This window comes from Triticum dicoccoides, chromosome 4A, assembly GCF_002162155.2.
Source record: "Triticum dicoccoides isolate Atlit2015 ecotype Zavitan chromosome 4A, WEW_v2.0, whole genome shotgun sequence".
Taxonomy (NCBI): Eukaryota; Viridiplantae; Streptophyta; class Magnoliopsida; order Poales; family Poaceae; genus Triticum; species Triticum dicoccoides.
The window spans coordinates 705,980,772-706,002,892 of NC_041386.1; the positions used below are offsets into that span (position 1 = coordinate 705,980,772).

General features: G+C 42.1%; 1 protein-coding gene across 1 annotated transcript; it reads left to right on the top strand.

The window, feature by feature from the left end:
• The first annotated feature begins 17,964 nt into the window (after positions 1–17,964).
• LOC119289799 lies at positions 17,965–21,819 on the top strand. Its single transcript, XM_037569016.1, has 3 exons — positions 17,965–18,063; positions 19,207–19,372; positions 21,558–21,819. Exons 1-3 carry the CDS (start codon positions 18,010–18,012, stop codon positions 21,695–21,697), a joined length of 360 nt encoding a protein of 119 aa, XP_037424913.1. The 5' UTR covers positions 17,965–18,009; the 3' UTR covers positions 21,698–21,819.
• The last annotated feature ends 302 nt before the right edge of the window (positions 21,820–22,121 follow it).

Genomic DNA, 22,121 nt, shown 5'->3' on the forward strand with positions numbered 1-22,121 from the left:
TTGCCAAACTCAGAGCAAGGTATACAATAGGTCTGGTACACAACATAGCATACTTTATAGAACCTATGACTGAGGCATAGGGAATGACTTCTCATTCTCTTTCTATTTTCTGCAATGGTCGGGTTTTGAGTCTTACTCAACTTCACACCTTTGCATCACAGGCAAGAACTCTTTTTTGACTGTTCCATTTTGAACTACTTCAAAATCTTGTCAAGGTATGTACTAATTGAAAATCTTATCAAGCGTCTTGATCTATCTCAAGAGATCTTGATTCTCAATATGTAAGCAGCTTCACCGAGGTCTTTCTTTGAAAAACTCCTTTCAAACACTCCTTTATGCTTTGCAGAATAATTCTACATTATTTCTGATCAAAAATATGTCATTCACATATACTTATCAGAAAGGCTGTAGTGCTCCCACTCACTTTCTTGTAAACACAAGCCTTTCCAAAAGTCTGTATAAAATCATATGCTTTGATCAACTCATCAAAGCGTATATTCCAACTCCGAGATGCTTGCACCAGTCCATTGATGGATCGCTGGAGCTTGCATATTTTGTTAGCACCTTTAGGATTAACAAAACCTTCTGGTTGCATCATATACAACTCTTCTTTTCAAAAAATCCATTAAGGAATGCAATTTTTACATCCATTTGCCAGATTTCGTAAAATGTGGCAATTGCTAACATGATTCGAACAGACTTAAGCATCGATACGAGTGAGAAAATCTCATTGTATTCAACACCTTGAACTTGTTGAAAACCTTTTGCAACAAGTCGAGCTTAGTAGATAGTAACACTACTATCAGTGTCCGTCTTCCTCTTGAAGATCCATTTATTTAACATGGCTTGCTGATCATCGAGGAAGTCAATCAAAGTCCATACTTTGTTCTCATACATGGATCATATCTCAGATTTTATGGCCTCAAGCCATTTCGCAGAATTTGGGCTCATCATCGCTTCCTCATAGTTCGTAGGTTCATCATGGTCTAGTAACATGACTTCCAGAACAGGATTACCATACCACTCTGGTCTGGATCTTGCTCTGGAAGACCTAGGAGGTTCGGTAGCAACTTTATCTGAAGTTTCATGATCATCATCATTAACTTCCTTACTAATTGGTGTAGGAATCACTGGAACTGATTTCTGCGATGAACTACTTTCCAATAAGGGAGAAGGTACAATTACCTCATCAAGTTCTACTTTCCTCCCACTCACTTCTTTCGAGAGAAACTCCTTCTCTAGAAAGGATCCATATTAGCAATGAATAACTTGCCTTCGGATCTGTGATAGAAGGTGTACCCAATAGTTACCTTTGGGTATTCTATGAAGACGCACTTCTCCGATTTGGGTTCGAGCTTATCAAGTGAAAACTTTTTCACATAAGCATCGCAACCCCAAACTTCAAGAAACGACAACTTTGGTTTCTCGCCAAACCATAGTTCATAAGGCGTCGTCTCAACGGATTTTGATGGTGCCCTATTTAAAGTGAATGCAGCTGTCTCTAATGCATAACCCCAAAACAATAGTGGTAAATCGGTAAGAGACATCATAGATTGCACTATATCCAATAAAGTACGGTTATGACGTTTGGACACACCATAACGCTGTGGTGTTCCATGTGGCGTGAGCTGTGAAACTATTCCACATTGTTTTATATGAAGGCCAAACTCGTAACTCAAATATTCTTCTCCACAATCAGATCGTAGAAACTTTATTTTCTTGTTACGATGATTCTCCACTTCACTCTAAAATTCTTTGAACTTTTCAAATGTTTCAGACTTGTGTTTCATTAAGTAGATATACTCATATCTGCTCAAATCATCTTGTGAAGGTCAGAAAAATAATGATACCTGCCACGAGCATCAATACTCATTGGACCGCATACATCGGTATGTATTATTTCCAATAAGTCACTAGCTCGTTCCATTGTTCCGGAGAACGGAGTTTTAGTCATCTTGCACAAAAGGCACAGTTCGCAAGCATCAAATGATTCATAATCAAGTGATTCCAAAAGTCCATTTTTATGGAGTTTCTTCATGCGCTTTACACCGATATGACCTAAACGGCAGTGCCACAAATATGTTGCACTATCATTATCAACTTTGCATCTTTTTGCATCAATATTATGAATATGTGTATCACTACGATCGAGATCCAACAAACTATTTTCATTGGGTGTATGACCATTGAAGGTTTTATTCATGAAACAGAACAACAATTATTCTCTGACTTTAAATGAATAACCGTATTGCAATAAAGATGATCAAATCATATTCATGCTCAACGCAAATGCCAAATAATATTTATTTAGTTTTAACACTAATCCTGAAAGTATAGGGAGTGTGCGATGATGAACATATCAATCTTGGAACCACTTCCAACACACATCATCACTTCACCCTCAACTAGTCTCTGTTTATTCTGTAACTCCTGTTTCGAGTTACTAATTTTTAGCAACCGAACAAGTATGAAATACTCAGGGGCTACTATAAACACTAGTAAGGTACACATCAATAATCTGTATATCAAATATACCCTTGTTCACTTTGCCATCCTTCTTATCCACCAAATATTCAGGGCATTTCCGCTTCTAGTGACCATTTCCTTTGCAGTATAATCACTCAGTTTCAGGCTTTGTTCCAGCTTTGGGCTTCTTCGCGGGAGTGACAACTTGCTTGCCATTCTACTTGAAGTTCCCTTTCTTTTCCTTTGCCCTTTTCTTGAAACTAGTGATCTTGTTTAATCATCAACAGTTGATGCTTTTTCTTGATTTCTACCTTCGTTGATTTCAGCATCAAGAAGAGCTCGGGAATTGTTTTCGTCATCCCTTGCATACTATAGTTCATCACAAAGTTCAACTAACTTGGTGATGGTGACTAGAGAACTCTGTCAATCACTATCTTATCTGGAAGATTAACTCCCACTTGATTCAAGCGATTGTAGTACCTAGACAATCTGAGCACATGCTCACTAGTTGAGCGATTCTCCTCCATCTTTTAGCTATAGAACTTGTTGGAGACTTCATATTTCTCAACTCGGGTATTTGCTTGAAATATTAACTTCAACTCCTGGAACATCTCATATGGTCCATGATGTTCAAAACGTCTTTGAAGTCCCGATTCTAAGCCATAAAGGATGGTGCACAAAACTATCAAGTAGTCATCATATTGAGCTAGCCAAACGTTCATAACGTCTACATCTACTCCTGCAATAGGTCTGTCACCTAGCGGTGCATCAAGGACATAATTCTTCTGTGCAGCAATGAGGATAAACCTCAGATCACGGACCAAATCCGCATCATTGCTACTAACATCTTTCAACTTAGTTTTCTCTAGGAACACATTAAAATTCAACGGAACAACAACACGAGCCATCTATCTACAACAAACATAGACAAGCAAAATACTATCAGGTACTAAGTTCATGATAAATTTAAGTTCAATTAATCATATTACTTAAGAACTCCCACTTAGACAGACATCTCTCTAGTCATCCAAGTGATCACGTGATCCAAATCAACTAAACCATGTCCGATCATCACGTGAGATGGAGTAGTTTCAATGATGAACATCACTATGTTGATCATATCTACTATATGATTCACATTCGACCTTTCGGTCTTCGTGTTTCGAGGCCATATCTATATATGCTAGGCTCGTCAAGTTTAACCTGAGTATTCCGCGCGTGCAACTGTTTTGCACCCGTTGTATTTGAACGTAGAGCCTATCACACCCGATCATCACGTGGTGTCTCAGCACGAAGAACTTTCGCAACGGTGCATACTCATGGAGAACACTTCTTGATAATTTAGTGAGAGATCATCTTAAAATGCTACCGTCAATCAAAGAAAGATAAGATGCATAAAGGATAAACATCACATGCAATCAATATAAGCGATATGATATGGCCATCATCATCTTGTGCTTGTGATCTCCGTCTCCGAAGCACCGTCGTGATCACCATCGTCACCGGCGCGACACCTTGATCTCCATCGTAGCATCGTTGTCATTACGCCATCTATTGCTTCTATGACTATCGCTAGCGTTTAGTGATAAAGTAAAGCAATTATAGGGCGTTTGCATTTCATACAATAATGCCACAACCATATGGCTCCTGCCAGTTGCTGATAACTTCGGTTACAAAACATGATCATCTCATACAATAAAATATAGCATCATGTCTTGACCATATCACATCACAACATGCCCTGCAAAAAACAAGTTAGACGTCCTCTACTTTGTTGTTGCAAATTTTACGTGGCTGCTACTGGCTGAGCAAGAACCGTTCTTACCTACGCATCAAAACCACAACGATAGTTCGTCAAGTTAGTGTTGTTTTAACCTTCGCAAGGACCGGGCGTAGCCACACTCGGTTCAACTAAAGTTGGAGAAACAGACACCCGCTAGTCACCTGTGTGCGAAGCACGGCGGTAAAACCAGTCTCGCGTAAGCGTACGCGTAATGCCGGTCTGGGCCGCTTCATCCAACAATACTGCTGAACCAAAGTATGACATGCTGGTAAGCAGTATGACTTGTATCGCCCACAACTCACTTGTGTTCTACTCGTGCATATAACATCTACGCATAAAACCTGGCTCGGATGCCACTGTTGGCGAATGTAGTAATTTCAAAAAAATCCTACGCACACGCAAGATCATGGTGATGCATAGCAACAAGAGGGGAGAGTGTGTCCACATACCCTCGTAGACCGAAAGCGGAAGCGTTAGAACAACGCGGTTGATGTAGTCGTACATCTTCATGGCCCGACCGATCAAGCACCGAAACTACGACACCTCCGAGTTCTAGCACACGTTCAGCTAGATGACGTCCCCCGAACTCCGATCCAGCTGAGTGTCGAGGGAGAGTTCTGACAGCACGACGGCATGGTGACGATCTTGATGTTCTACCGTCGCAGGGCTTCGCCTAAGCACCACTACGATATTATCGAGGTGGACTATGGTGGAGGGGGGCACCGCACACGGCTAAGAGATCCAAGGGATCAATTGTTGTTGTGCCTAGAGGTTCCCCCTGCCCCCGTATATAAAGGAGCAAGGGGGAGGGGGTCGGCCGGCCAGGAGGGGTGCGCCAGGAGGTGTCCTACTCCCACCGGGGAGTAGGACTCCCCCCCTTCCTTGTTGGAGTAGGAGAGAAGGAAAGAGGGGAAGAGGAGGAAGGAAAAGGGGGCCGCACCCCTTGTCCAATTCGGACCAGAGGGGGGCTGCGCGCCTCCTTCCTTTCGGCCTCTTTCCTCTATTCCCGTATGGCCCAATAAGGCGCATATACTCCCCGGCGAATTCCCGTAACTCTCCGGTACTCCAAAAAATACCCGAATCACTCGGAACCTTTCCGAACTCCGAATATAGTCATCCAATATATCGATCTTTACGTCTCGACCATTTCGAGACTCCTCGTCATGTCCCCGATCTCATTCGGGACTCCGAACTCCTTCAGTACATCAAAACTCATAAACTCATAATATAACTGTCATCGAAACCTTAAGCGTGCGGACCCTACGGGTTCGAGAACAATGTAGACATGACCGAGACACGTTGCCGGTCAATAACCAATAGCGGAACCTGGATGCTCATATTGGCTCCCACATATTATATGAAGATCTTCATCGGTCAAACCGCATAACAACATACGTTGTTCCCTTTGTCATCGGTATGTTACTTGCTCGAGATTCGGAGTGACAAATCCTAATCTCGAAATACGCCAACCCAACATGTACCTTCGGAGACACCTGTAGAGCTCCTTTATAATCACCCAGTTACGTTGTGACGTTTGGTAGCACACAAAGTGTTCCTTCGGTAAACGGGAGTTGCATAATCTCATAGTCATAGGAACATGTATAAGTCATGAAGAAAGCAGTAGCAATATACTAAATGATCAAGTGCTAAGGCTAACGGAATGGGTCAAGTCAATCACATCATTCTCCTAATGATGTGATCCCGTTAATCAAATGACAACACATGTCTATGGTTAGGAAACATAACCATCTTTGATCAACAAGCTAGTCAAGTTAGAGGCATACTAGTGACACTATGTTTGTCTATGTATTCACACATGTATTATGTTTCCGGTTAATACAATTCTAGCATGAATAATAAACATTTATCATGATATAAGGAAATAAATAATAACTTTATTATTGCCTCTAGGGCATATTTCCTTCAAAATGACCCAGTTAATTTTGTTAAAATTAATTCGCTGCTAATTTTGTTATACATTTTCCAATTTTGTTCAGATTAATTGAGCCGGATTTTATCATTGCATACGAGCCAGCAATTTCAGTTTCAGATACAAACCTTCATAATGGAGAAAATCCCATCTCCAAAATTACCGATGCGGTAAGTAATTGACTGTTTGTGTACAATCATTTCGTACACATAATTCATGTGTACTCAGTATAATTTAATGGCATGTAACAGGAACTCGCCGAAAAGCATGGTCATATGAAGTTAGTATGCTCACAGACAAGGTTCGGAAAAATCATGAAACTGTTGTCACCAGACCACAAAAAGTACATCATATCAGAAACCAGTCTTGGCGGTCTAACCCAGATGCATGAAGTGACTCTACGGCGCATAATGTTGGTTAGACTAGCCAAGAGCATAGATATGGACACACAATCCATTACCATTGGTAAAACGCCAATTCCTATAACAAAAGAGGACGTGCAGTGTATATTTGGCATTCCGATAGAAGGGGAGGATATAGAGCCACGTCTGGAAATGCAAACCGACACAGAACTGTTTACCGCCTATGCAAACAATGGGCAAATTTTGATTTCTGACCTTGAAACGGTGATCCGAGCTTCCAAAGCCCCAGACAGCAATTTCCTGAGACGGTTCATTCTGTACGCAATTGGTACTGTTCTAGCACCAACAGCACAACATTATGCGGACTCAATATTTCTCAACCTTGTTACATATCTTGGAAACCTTCGGAAATTTAACTGGGGATGTTTCACACTTAATCACTTCTTCAAGTCCGTTCACAAGTTTAGAAATCGAGATCACGTAAATCTACGAGGAAATCTAATTCTACTCCAGGTTAGTGCTACATCACTACTTAATGTCCTTTAATTATTGTTCTTTTGCATATTTGTATGGTGATGAACTAATTTATTGTGTAGTATTGGTACTGGGAGCACGTGCGTAGTGGCCAATTGATGTATGCTTCTAGACCCCCTCCATTGATCGCACGATGGTACGAAATGATGGTTACTTTAAGAAGTGATGCTTACGAGAATGAAGGTCTTCATAACGGGCTGGTATCTATCTACAATTGAACTTTCTATATTCGATTTTTTATTTGGTACTAATAGTTCATTATATTTTATTAAAAAAGGCTGTCCTGGAAATTTTTGCTCCACAACGACCGTCCGAGAATTCAAATAATTTTCCAAGAAAAATTGATGAACATGTGCATCAACATGATTCATATCGAGCACCATCACAAGGACAGCAATTTAGTAGCCAGCAAGTATGTACTCCAAAGACGATTTGTTTTTGCAATATCACAAATAGTTGTCATGGAACCTCATTCATTTAGCTATTGTTATCAACGGGGTTGTATTTTGTTTACACAGATTGACATGGTAATTGAAGCCATGAATGACGCATTGCTGATCATGAAAAGAAGGTAGGCAGAAAGTTGATGGAAATTGAGCACAGATTTGATGTCAAATACCAGACGCTAGGTGAAGAGTTGATCGACATGAAGACTAAAACTGGCACTAATCCTAGGTTGTCGAAGGCCGAGGACGAAATTAAATACTTAAGGAGGGAACTCCATGTATGTCATACTGTGCATTTTGTATTTTGTATGAATATGTTCCTTCATGTTCATTATTGTTTGCATTGTTACAGGAAATAAAATACGAATTTACAAGCAACCGACAAACAGTGTCACAGAAAGGAGGCGTGCAGGTGATCAATATGGCCGAACATGTTAATATATAAAAGTAACAAACTAATGATGAACTACCTTTGTTCATTGTAGGATCAAGTCAATGTGTGCAATTCATCCCTGACAAGAACTCCTAGGGCTAGCCAATTCACGGCAGGACTTCGAGTACACCAAGTGCAAGACATGTGACGGAAAACAATGAGGAACCACAATTAACTCCGATGAAGCCTGTCTTTGGTAATGATTACAAGTTCATGGATGAGGACATAGAGACAGCCGTTTACATCCTTGGAACATACGTCCCTGTTGAAATAGTTAGAATCGGAGACATTACCCTCACAGCAGAAAATCTGAAGTGAAATTTGGATGACAAATACATTTATGGTGATGTAAGCCCATTATACTCTATTCTACATCATTACTGCAATCATTGTCTTATTATTGTATGATTGAGAATTTGGCAGGTTATTATGGCATATGCTCGCATTAGCCAAATTGAGAATGATACTACCTCAATCATATCCCCTCAAGAAACCGAAAAGCTGTTACAAATGAAGGGGGTGGTTCCTGTTGGACGTGTAGCCTCATGGTTAGCTCGTGTAGCAGAAAAATTTGTACGGCGCCAAAAAGGTACACGTTTTCCTCACTTTCATAGTTTATGTACACACTGTACATGACAAATTTCGGTTCTCAACCCAACCCAAATTTTACTGTAGGTGCATGTCCCACTGAATGTACACCAAAAACATTGGATGGTAATAATGTTTAATTTTGACAAAAAAGAAATTCAGACTCTGAACTCCATGAATTATCATTGCGACAAGACCAAGAAAGATTCTCTTGTAAGTGTTCTCTTGCTGCCTCTTTTGATCTGCATGGCACACGAGCTCCCAAAGTACCGTAACCCTATATATAACTCGTCGTACCCTAGGTGGACTCGATTCAGTGCTGCATCGACGAAGCTGTCAAGAATGGGTTGATATCACCAGCTAAGAACATTAATTTTGCCGAATGGACCAAAAAACGCTATGAGAACATACAACAACAGACCGATGGGTACGCATGGCCTCATAAATTATTATTTGCCTACATGAATAAGATTACTGGTCTTTAACTACACATCACAGGACTTCCTGTGCGGTTTGGACACTGCAGTACATGTTGTCATGGAACGGGGATGAAATGACCGATATTTTTAACCAGGTAATTGAATGCCTAATTTAAATTTGTACTTTGTTTAGCTTGAAGGCTATGCTGACGTAAGTGTCAGTTATCAAATATAGGCAAGGATAGATTTTTTTAGGTGGAAAATATGTACAGCCTTACTGCATTCAAATTGCAATGCGCTTCATCTCGAATCATATAAGTTCCCCATAACGGTTAGCGCTACATCAAGAATATATCATTTATTTCATAAGTCATAAGTCTCATGATTAGAACTAATGCATCACTCTCTCTTATACAGAAGGAGGTGTACGATGCCCAGCAAGCAGTTCTACCTGATGGTTCAGAAGACGACCTACAATTTGTAAACAATTCTGATGGTTCCAACGAACCCGATACATCCAACTCCCAGAAGGATACCGGTGCACCCAACTCCCCCAAAAGTGGTGCACCCAACTCCCCAAAAAGGAAGAGAGCACGTGGACGCCCGAGAAAGCTAGTCGATCTCAACGAAGTAGCAAAAACAAAGAGTCTTAAAGAACTGAAACTTAAATTTGACAGCAAGACCATAGCCAAGCAAGTGTCTTCGTTACCATCATGGTCACGCAGAGAGCATAAACCAGCACCAGCTTTGTTGAGCCCATTTAAACACAAATAGGTAGCATCAATTGATACATGCTCATGCTCTACTTTTAGCATCATTCTGATACACGTTTAGTTCTTATCAGAAAGTGGAAATATGTACTTTTGGCAATCATGAGCATCCTCTACTTGATAGCTGTGGCATCAACCCGGACGAAGAAGGCATGGCTCCTGGACTATGCCTTACCAGAATGGGCTCCATCACCATCTATGCCTATGCAGTGGACACCGACGTTCGCACTGTCTTGATCAGGGCAGGGTGGAAGAAGTTCCTTCGTGCCAAGAATATTCGGGTAGGATAGGCCATCCTACTCAATGTTGCGAACACCCGTCGCCATGACTTGAGGATGATGATCACCATCCACCTCATTTAGAACTGGGGTGGGCCATGTATCAATGTGAAATGAACTTGTTATGTTAGCTTTTGTTTGCGAGTACTTGTCGTGTATTACCGTACCTATATCTACTCATATCTAGGTACTATTGCTTGTGATGGATTGCAACTATTATTAACTGGTAACTAATGCTCTACTAGCTATGATTATTCCACTGTGTATGTTTTATAGGCTGTAGTGTGACATGGTAACTGTTATACATGGTAACTGTTATATATGTTTGCTGAAGCTTACGAAGAAATTTACATACATTTTCTGAAATTCGAGAACATTTTTTTAATTAGTGATTTTTTAAGATTTGAACTTTTTTTAAAAATATGGGTGAACACTTTTGAATTATATTTTTTCATCAACTTCAAATAATATTCGTATTATTAAGAAATTGCGATTTTTTTTCAAATTCACGCTTTCTTAAGAAAAACATAAATATATTTTGAATTCAGGAACAATTTTTTAAAAGATGAACTGTTCTTGAAATCAGGAAAATTTTCCAAATTCAGAAATATATTTTTGAAATTGTGAACATTTTGAAAATTTCCTAATATCTTTTGCGAATTCATGAACATTTTTAAAAAAATCATACATTTTTCAAAATATTTTGAACATTTACTAAAAATTCATGAACATTTTTTTAACATATGAACACTTTCTGAAATCACGAACATTTTTTGAATCTGTGAGATTTATCATGTCCTGGACATTTTTTCAAGCCATGAACAACTTTTGAATGCGAACATTTTTTCGCAATTTGCAACTTTGTACAAATCCTGAATTACTTTCAAAAGGAAAAATAGAAAACAGAAAAATAAAAAGGAAAAACGAAAGGGGCTTCCCGCCCCTCACATGGGCTGGCCTTAAGGGCGCACGAGGGAGGGCGGGTGCACGCTTCCTTGGTCTCGGGCGTGTTGGTCGTCATATAGGATCGTATGCCCGGCCGTATACGTATTTGTTTGTATACGACGGCCTTTCGTGCACGCGTGAAGCCGCCCGCGCGTGGGGTAGCACGTGTGACGGGTAGTTGCCAAAACTGTCCCATCATATAAATGTGGACGGCAACCATCTCCGGCCGCATCGCCCACCATTTCCCCCCGCCGCATCGTCTCCCTCTCTCCACTCCCCACTCCCTCTCCTCTCCAACCTCCTCGTTTAGCTCACCGCATCCTCTCAATCGCCATGGCGGATGCAGGAGGCGAGCGCCCCGATTGGGGCGCAGATCTGGTGGAGCAGGTGCGGCAGGTCGCTGCGGGCACCTTTGTGAGGGGGCGTGCCGGCGTCCAGCGCGGTGCTCCCTCCATTGGAGATATGGAGAAGGCGGGGCCGGGCCGCAGCGGCGCGGTCTAGCCAGATGCGCTCGCTCTGGCGATCTCTGGCGAGGCGCAGAAGGTGGAGGCAGGCACTAGCGAGGTGCAGAAGGTGGGGGCGGGCTCTGGCGAGGCGCACGAGGTGGAGAAGGTGGAGGCCGGCTCCGGCGAGGAGGAGGCGGAGCAGAAGGTATCTGCTTATCACTTTTAGTTGGTAGTTTTTAGATTGTAGTGTTTGTGGCCAGAACTTTGTTTGGTTAGATTTGTTGGAGGTAGGGTTTTCTCTGCATTATGGTTTTTCTGTATTTGATTCGTGCAAGAATGGTGGACCACATATGATTATTAGATTAGGTTAGAAGTAGCCGGATTGAGGGATGGGTTTTTTTCCAGATGCTTATTGGATTAGTAGTGGAATTTTTGCAATTCTTTAGGTGTTTGGCTTGAGGATTAGATGATGGATTAGTCAAATATATATTTCTCTATTGGTTTGTGTTGGTGCCTGCTTTAGTTCTTTGGCTTGATGATTAATTAAATGGATGCTCAGTTCTAGGGATTATGCCTGTCATAGTTGCAATTCTTAGATGCTTGATTGATGCATGTTGTCATAGTTGCAGTTATTTGATGCTTGATTGATGCCTGTCAGGCAGAGGCTATGAGATGGGTTGTGCATGGCGTTGTGTTTTGGAAATTGTCTACCTGAGGTGATTAGATGGTGCATTAGTTTGGTTGTAAATATAGTGAAGGATGTGCTCATGTACTGGGTGTTGTCATGTTAATCAAAAAGAGCTTCTCAAGGGCTGGATTTTTTGTGCTGGATTGGGGCTTCTGAAGGAGAGGGAAAGCGTGGTCGAGGGGAAGGGGCAGTCTATGCTTATTTAGTTTGGGTTAGTTGTGGACTTTTGTTGTTGCTTCAGAGATATTGACAGCATTGAACATCCTCTGCAATGTCGTTGCTTCAGAGATAATAGCATCTTGGGGTTTTTTCAGATGCTTATTAGGTTAGTAGTTGAATTTTTGCTTGTTAGATTTTAATTAGTACGAGGTTGAATACCTTATTTAAGGGGGAATTTAAGGTCAGATAGATGTAATATGATTATTAGATCTGTAGTTCAATGCTGCTGACATTTATGATTATTTGATTTGATCTGTGGTTCAATGATACTGGATGGAAACATATTTGATTTGGAATGCATTAATTTTGATGTGCCAATGAATTTATTTAGATGATACAAGATTCATCTATAGTATAATTTGTTGTTTAGGTAAGTAATGAAATTTTAGATGTTTGTTGGAGATGTATGCATTTATAGTTGAAGTTGTACCTAATTAACTACTGTATTATGTTAATATGTGTAGGAGCTTTGCTGCATTATCCCAAAAACAGTAATCTGTGCATATTGAAATTTGTAGTTGGCTTCTGTAATTAGTATATACTATATGTAAAGTGTGAAGTAAACATTCCAAGTTAGAATCCTAGCAACAAAATATACTATATGTTTCCATTAAGTAGTGTGGGGGGGGGGGGATTCCCTCAAAAGAAAAGTGTTGGGTAAATTCAGGGAATGTCAAGAATCCAGCTTGCATTTTCATTAGCATTTATGAAGGAAATCATTTGTCTTTTGATTGATTGCTTAGATTCTTTATTTATAAGGAAAGCATTTGGTCACTTGCAACATACCAATGTGGTTCACATTCACAATTTTGTTTGTAATGACATTCTGTTAACTGCAATTCAATTCATTGTAATTGATGTGCTTGTTTGACAATATAGCAGGAGGAGGAGGATCTTGTGGGCAACAAAAGGAAGTGGGACAAGACTGGGTTCTACCCATATGACTCTCATGAAGATGAGCCGTACGTGGTAAGGCCTAGTGGAAATGTTATTTGTGCATTGAGTTAGTATTACGTGTTTATAGTTTTTTGAATGCATAATGTATTAATGTCAGTCATTAATGTGTGCAGTATGAATCTGGAGATGATGTGGACGAGGGGAACGTCGAGTCCTTTGAAGAGAAGGAGGTGCAGAAGATCAGGGCCCAAGGATCTGCCATGTACTACAACTGGAGGAAGGACAAGTATAGGTGCCCCTACTGCAGCAAGCCCAAGCCCAGGTCTGGGTTGCAGGAGCATCTGATGGAGCATTGTCGGGCTACATCCATCAGCAGTCGTGACTACAAGATCGGGGCTCAGCATTCTGCCCTCCACAAGGTCCTGAAAAACCCTAACCTCTAGTCGTACATCATGCTGATCATCAGAAGCTGGAAGCCGTACTCATCATCACTATATTTGATGATGTTTTACTTTTGGAAAGCTGCATCTGGGTCTGAACTGGTTGGAAACTACCTCTATTAATGTAATGTAATGTAATGTATTGTGTGTGTGAACTGGATCTGTGGTGAACTTCCTGGTACATGTGGTGGTAACTTAGAATGCTATCTATATGTGTGGCCTTAACTTTATTGGTGGTGAATACTTCCTTCATGTTTAGTTGTTCTTTCGATGGTGCAATTATCACAAATGGCGCTTCAGTGTTGCTTCAGACATGCTAACTGTTCTATATGGTAGTGGCGCTTCAGTGTTGCGCCAGGTTGTAGTATGAAATGCTAACTGTTCTATATGGTAGTGGCTGGTCTCTAATTGGACCGACTTGTTGAACTAGTATCAATGGTAGAGGCGTTTAGTTGTGTGCCACATCCAACAGTTCATATAATTAATTATCCAAAGATTAAGGTATCAAACCCTTGGTCATACAAAGCAACATTTCGTTCCTAAAAATTAAGGTACTTCCACATTCAAACTAACTAATACTACAAATTCAAAGGAACTACTTAATACATTAACAGCACATAGGGAAGTAGAACTGGTCCAACTGCTTGAGGAAGGACGAACAAAAGCCGAAAGAAGAAGGATCAACCAGTAGCAGCACCATCAGCCTCCCAGCCTCACAACTTCAGCCAGCCTGGTGAACTCCAGGTTTTTTCCTGCAAAACACACATGGGATGTTGGAGGCAAGAAAATAAATTTGCCAGGCATCTAATCGCACGGAATGCTAGTACAAATGATGGAGAACAAAACATCCAACATGAGCAAATTCATAGGAGTTCTAGATCCATGGATACCATCAAGAAAAAATGCTCGGTTTTAATTCTGACACAAGACTTGGTAAAAACATGCATATTCATATCAGCAACATTGATATGGCATCTTTGCAAGCTTGGGTCAGTGACTTGTCTTGTGTTTCATGGCATGACAATAATTTTAACAATAAATAGACATGAAATTGACCCAAACTCATGTACAAAGTTAGGCCATATGATGCATGGATTAATTCACAAATAAATGACAAAATGCCAACTATGTAAAGAATTTGCAGTACTGAAATATTTCAGTGTGTACCGGTGTGTACTGAAACTGCAGTACTGAAATAATTCAGTGTGCATCGGTGTGTACTGAAATTGTAGTAACGAAATATTTCAGTGTCTACCACTACAACATTGTATCGAAATATTTCAGTGCCTACCGGTGTGTACCAAAATATTTCAGTGTCCACCACTACAACATTACAAATTTTGCCTAGGGCAGTACCGAAATATTTGAGTGCCTACCGGTGTGTACCAAAATATTTCAGTGTCCACCACTACAACATTACAACTTTTGCCTAGGGCAGTACATAATATTTCAGTGCCTACCGGTTTGTACCGAAATATTTCAGTGTCTACCACTAGAACATTACTAATTAGTCCTAGGGTACATATGATGCATAGGGTTCACATACATCATAATCCATCCTCCAAATCCATGTACTCAAATATTCATGCAATTTATTGAGATTAAAATGCCATATAACATTCCCTCTCTGAGCTATTACGATCAGTATCACCACGATGTAAGCACGAGCAGTAGGAAGATGAGGAGTGGGGAAGCTTACTCTAAACATAGCTACCGCCGCCGTTCAGATGACGAGAGCGGCGAGGGAAGCGTGGAGAACGGCAGGGAAGCGAGGTCGCGACCACTGTCCTCCTCATCTTGCTCTTCGGAATCTCTGGTGACTCGGTTGGAGGCTGCACAATCTGCAACGGCACCTCATGCACGGTGGGTCCCTGATCCAGTGGATGCTCTACCCTGGACCTGAATGCCCACCACCTCTGCGTGGTCCACTTGCTGGACGAATTGGCCTGCTCCATCGCCCAGAGGAGGATCTCGATCTTGTGAATCGGTTGTGCGGGCGGGGGGCAAAGCTTTGCCCTCTCCTTCTTCGTCAAATTCTTGAAAGTGGCCATTGCCGTCCAGCTCATCTGCCTTGTGTTGTCAAACCAAGAACAAATCTCCCTCAACCTGGCCAACTTGACCTGGTCACCGCCGGCGATCTGCACGAAGTCGCTGTTCTCGCCACCGGCCATCAGCTCGATCTGCCGATTCTTGCTTCGATGGAAGAGGGGATGGGGGGTGGGTGGGGAGGGGTTGCCTGAGTGGAGCGAAGTTGCAGCGGCGAGAAGGAGGAGATGACTGCGGTGGACTTGGAGGAGAGGGAGGAGATGGCCGCCGATGAGTAATTGTGGAAGTTGTAGCACCATGGCGGCGGTTTTGCATTCGACGGGAGGGGCGGCGCGTGCAAATTTTCCTAGGACTAAACTGCCCCCATATTAAAACGCGTCCCCACCTTGTCACGAGTACCGGCCCCACTCGTTTTAGTACTTTCGCGTACTTTCATCGGAGTACTACCCAGTACTTCGTATTTGTCTGCCGTTAGATCGACATCAACCGACGGTTCTAAAAAAGTCCAACCACTCTAAAAGTTGTATTCCTTTTATTAGTCATCCAGCCCTATGATGATCAAATGCATGTTCACTTGATGAGAATGGCTCACCAAGTTTGATAAGTTTCCTGTTCACAAAAAAATTGTTTGATAAGTTTCCAGTTGCATACAAATTAGATAACACAATATTCCAAAATGCACCAACGGTACGCTGATTAACTATGAAACTAGAGGGCAAATGGTGGGCAGAATATGAGTTGGCTGCATCCATGGCAAATAACAAGCACCGCTCAAGAAAATAAGCATGCTAACGTCAAGCAAATCCCTACTAAGTATTGCTTTGTTGTGCCACATTGTAACCTAATTGAACAAGAGTAAGCAAAGAGTATGCTGAACAGCTGGATCAACTCATATAGTTGGCGGACATAACAATGGTGGGAAACCAGCATATAGTAGTCGAGCGGAAGAGGAGAAGACCCGAAGCAGCAGGTTCATCCTGCATTGCGCCAAGCACATGACTCTGAATGATAATGTTAGAGGGTGGTCCGGCTCGTCATCGCCAGGAGCAAGGAAGGTCTCCAGGTAGCGGAGATCCGGTCGGCGGACCAGCGCCTTCAGGTCGCCCGTAACGGCGGGCGTAGCGACGGTGCACGGAAGCACGCTGTGCGATACTTGGATTGCATGCCCTTTACTCTGTGCAGCCGGCGAGCGAGCAAGCAAAGCTAGCTAGCGGCGGCCAAAGTAATAATCAATCTTTGGTGCACACGCGCGCGTGGAATCCGCAACAAATCCCCAATCACTACTCACGGTTCCGTTCCGCGCGAATCAAATCTCCCGTTTTCTTTTTCTTTTCTTTGCAAAACTGCACAAGGCATTTTCTCTCTCTTTTGATTCTGATTTTTTGGAAGCTTGACCGGTGATGCATGCTTTCAAGATATTTTTTATATTTATTAGTACAATATAATGCATGAAGAAACCTAGGCTAGAGCTGATTGTTGAGACTCATAGAGGGAAAGAAGCACGATCTGCGTGATATAGGATGTCTGCCATCGGATCTTGGAGGAAGAAAATCAAATGGAGGGTTGAGATCATGAGGGCTAAGGGTTGATCCGCGTGGTCGGGTGCCTCCTCCCGCGCGCCCCATGATGAATTCACGGCACTCTTTTCGGGGCTCATCTCGACAAACTCGCTCGGACGTTTATCTTACTTTTCGCTCGCGCGCGCATAGCGTAGATTTGTAGGCCAAATTTTCCGCGGCCGCCGTATGGATTTCATTTCAAATAAAACCAAAAGGGAGGGGAACCAAAAGCAAAACTAAAACCAAAAGGCGGAGGCCCAAACCCATGCTCAACTCTTCGTCCTCCTCCAACCCCAACCCCAACCCACGAGAGAATCCCCCAACCCCAAACCCACCGCTGGCGGCCTCCTCTCCCCCCTCCAGCACCGCCGCGGCCCTCACCTTCTCCCTCATTCCCAGATCGAGCGAGACAGCGTCCAGATCTGCAGCGCCATGGAGCTCGGAAACCCTAGCTAGCATGGCGACCGAGCCCTCTCCTCCAAGACCTCGCTCGACAAGGTGTAGCACCGGTCTCTTCTTCTTCTTCTTCTTCTTCTCCTTCTCCTTCCTCCTTGGCTCTGCTCTCTCTCTATCTCTCACCATGGGAGGTCTCATCTCTCCAGGAAGGAGGCCTTCTGCCATGTATTTGGGCGCCGGTCGTCCAGCTGGGCCTCTACGGAGAGGAGGTCCGACTCCACAACCGCGCGCCGGGAGAGGAGGACGGCCACCTTCTCCACATCCGCTGCGGCCTTCACGCGCCGGGACGGGACGGGACGCCGCCATGGACCTGCTTCTCTTCTCCGCCGAGCTCCGACCCTCACTTCCGCAGATCAAGGTCCGGCCTTCCCCTTATTTCATTCTCGATTTCTTCATCCACGCATCTGATCTGGTCCGTGCGAGCAGCCAGATTTCCCCCGTCACCACACCACTCTATTCGTTTCCATCAATCAAGAGTTTTTTTTTTTGGTTTCATTAGATTAGATATTAGAGAATAAATAGGGGAGGGAGGAGAATCATCTACTTACACTCTAGTTGTAGCCATCCTAGTTGCAACCCAATTGGCTTGTTGGTGATGGAAACTACACACGTATATATGCTTGCTGATGATGGCTTTGATTTTGTAAGCAATTAAACCACACTGCGTCCTGCAGCCATGGATCTTCATCTTGCTCAGCTTCTACATATCGCTACTGTGATTAATTGTCGTTGGGGGTTAAATTCTGTCCACCGATTTGCTTCACTGGTGATGGATGGGCCGTATAGGTCGTCGTTCCATGTTATCAAGGGTTCGCTGCCATCAAGCCTCCCCTCCTCCCAAGGACGACTTCTCTTTCCCACTCAGTCCGTTTCCACCACTTATTTATTTCATTAGACAAATAAATATGGGAGGGAGGACAGCCATGTATTTCTTTAATTACACAACTACTAGTACTGTTTTCATTTGCAGCAGCCATGTATGTATCCGAAAAAAGGCTTGAATTTTGGATTGCTGATTTAGCAGCAGCAATCATTGTCTTGCTATGAAATCCCTCTGTAAACTAACTAAAAGATCTTATATTAGTTCACATCATTGTTGAGGAAATCGTTAACTGGTAGCTGCTCGGTTGGCTGGTGAGTAGGGGATTAATCGGCTAATCGGCAAGTTAATCGACCATTTAATCAATTAATCGGACGATTTATCGGTTTATAGGCTACTCGGTAACCCTACGAGTAGGGATTAATCGGCAAGTTAACTGGTTAATTAGATGAATTCTTGAACAGGGGTTTACAGGGCGAATATGTTCTTATCCTTGACTAGCTGAGAATTACTAGGCTGCTAGTTTACTTGTTGGTTTCGACACAGTGATTCCTTTTACCATGGTCTTTGTTCTGGGTGCACGGTATATGTTAAGTGGCTGCGAAGAAATACTCTTGTTTTTCTGGAAAAATATATTCTTTGTTCCTAGCTAATGAATAATGATCTTGTTCTGATTGGCAGGATCAAGTCTGCACGGAGTTGCAGCCTTGTCCATCTCTGCATCTGATCCATGCAGGCAGTTTGCTGCCTCACCAAGGTAGGCACTACGGGTGTGATCGAAGGGGTTCAAGGGCATGCCCACCAAGGCGCTCAACATTGCCAACATCAAGCCCCCTATGTTTCCAAGGTGACTTCTCTCTCTCTCTCCCTCTCCCATGCTGTTCGTTTCCATCAAGTTTTTCTTTCGTTACAGAAGAATATTGTACGGAGGAGAATCATGTATTTCTTCATTAGACAAATACGTGCTGCTTGTATTTGCATGTTTGCAGCAGCCATGTATCGTCCAAAAAGAAAGCCTTGAGTTTTTGATTCTTGATTTAGCAGCATCAATCATTCTTCTCCTACATATTTTTCTAAACCACGACAAACTGTGTTTGTTTAAGCTGTTATTTTACATGTTGATTTTCACACAGTGACTCCTTTTATTATGTTCTTTGTTTGGATGCACGGTATATATTAAGTGGATGCAAAGAAATAGTCTCCATAGAACGATGATACGAATTGCTTTAGCATTTATTTAATGACTGCAGAGGCAAGGCTGATTCATTCCTTAAGTGTTGAATCAATAAAACATCCTGATGCCTCCCATTCCTCTTCTCGCCGTTGCCACCGTCGATTTAGCCAGCAGTTCTTCCTCGATAAGCCCTCTATGCTCTATGCTCTCCTCTCTCTCTTGTTGTGGTCAATTTTGCGCTAGCCAATGTGCCATAGCGATTTGTAGGATACTCATGTCTCATTAGTTGCTTGTATGCTCTGTTTGTTTGTTTGTTAGTATGTATGGAAGGAGTGTGTCATACAACTCATAGTGGAACAATATATATCCAGTGTAGACTCATATAATTTCAGGTGTCCCCTGTTTGTTTTCTAGTGTAGAGTTGATTAGCTTCCATGCTATATTTCTTTGAATCGAACCAACTTGTGTACTTTGTGTAATCTTCTTGCTATGTACTCCCTCCGTCCCATAATGTAAGACCCTTTTGCAAGCTAACATAGCAAATGGTGTTATATTATGGGACGGAGAGAGTATGTTCTTAACCATGACAACCTGAGAATTAGTAGGCTGCTTGGTCATCGTGTCATGGTTATGTGTAGTATGTTCAGTTTGGTAGTTTGGACCAAAACAGAGGAGAATGCCTTCCTTTTATGGTTTCTCTTCTGCTGTAACAAACACATGTAGCTTCTTGGTGACAAATACACAACCTTATGTATGCATGTAGCTTGGATGATTTTTTCAACAAATACATCAACTCAGAACCATTGATTAATTGTGTGTGTATTGCAAAAATTGTTGGCTGTTGCAACACTAGGATTATTAACGGAGCAGCAACTCTCTCTCTCTCTCTCTCTCTCTCTCTCTGTGTGTGTGTGTGTGTGTGTGTGTTGTCAATTTTGCGCTGCCCATCATGCCATAGCGACTTGTAGAATACTCATGTCTCATTAGATGCTTTTATGCTCTGTTTGTTTGTTTGTATGTATGGAAGGAGCATGCCATACAACTCAGTAACTCACAATGGAACAATATCTATCTAGTGTAGACTCATATAATTTCAGGTGTCCCCTGTTTATTTTCTAGTTTAGAGTTGTTTAGATTCTGTGCTATATTTCTTTCAAACGAACCAACTTGTGTACTTCGTGTCATTGTCTTGCTATGTACTCCCTTCGTCCCATAATGTAAGACCCTTTTGCAAGCTAACATAGCTTGCAAAATGGTCTTATATTATGGGACGGAGAGAGTATGTTCTTAACCATGACAACCTGAGAATTAGTAGGCTGCTTGACCATCGTGTATGGCTATGTATAGTATGTTCAGTTCGGGATTTTGGGCCAAAACAGAGGAGAATGCCTTCCTTTTGTGGTTTCTCTTCTGCTGTAACAAACACATGTAACTTCTTGGTCACAAATACACAGCCTCATGTATGCATGTAGCTTGGATGGTTTTTTTACAACAAATACATCAACTCAGAACCATTGATTAATTCGGTGCGTATTGCAAAAATTGTTGGTTGTTGTAGCACCAGGATTATTAACCCAGCAGCAATGCTTTACTACACATGTAATGTGCTATAAGTTGCAAAAGATTCAAATCCTAGTCATGCCCAAATCAAACTAGTGACTGACTGAGCAATTATCTTTATGATGTTGTTTCCTTCGGCCTTGTTCATGGACCTTGGTGACCTAGATTGTTTGCTTCCTTTTTTCCTTCAATCACGATTGCTTCAAGTTTACTATCAAATACTATACTGCAACTTGCAAGTTACCTACAACCAACCATTCTTGGTGCGCTAAACTTTTTTTTGTTTGATTTGGAGCAGCAGCAGGCAACCTCCATCAACGATCGGGACCCCATGCCCAAGGTGACGAGGAGGACACCGTCGAGTCCGACCTCCACCTCGACCATTACGACGCCCAACAAGGTCAATCCCTACTTTACAGGAGTTATGGTAATAATTAACTCTAAGATGTCACTGTTGTGTCATAGAAAAGATGATATAAATTTACTATTGTACCCAAATTTGGAATATTGCTGCATAATGAAGCGGTTTGATCACTAGTACAGTAGTTTGGTGATAGATATTATGCTACTGTTTTTGTACCTGTAGTGGTGTAGGTTTAATAGTCTACTCCCTATGCTCCTAAATATTAGTCCTTTTAAAGATTCCAATATGGACTACATACAGCTCCGTATGTAGTCCATATTGGAATCCCTAAAAAATACTTATATTTAGGAATGGAAGGAGTAGCAACACATCCAAAAACAACGAGTTGCATTTATTGGCCCATAAGTTGCTTTGTTTTGAGTCTATACTTTTTTCTGTGCCAAGTATAAGTATTCCAAAATATGATAAAAAATAGTGTCAGGCTAGTGTTGTTCTTCA

Excerpts from the sequence above, each read along its gene's own strand:
- LOC119289799 (XM_037569016.1), top strand. The coding sequence starts at position 18,010 with ATGGACCTGCTTCTCTTCTCCGCCGAGCTCCGACCCTCACTTCCGCAG. Across the intron at positions 18,064-19,206 it reads CCTCACTTCCGCAGATCAAG|GATCAAGTCTGCACGGAGTT; the intron begins GTCCGGCCTTCC and ends TCTGATTGGCAG. Across the intron at positions 19,373-21,557 it reads AAGCCCCCTATGTTTCCAAG|CAGCAGGCAACCTCCATCAA; the intron begins GTGACTTCTCTC and ends GATTTGGAGCAG.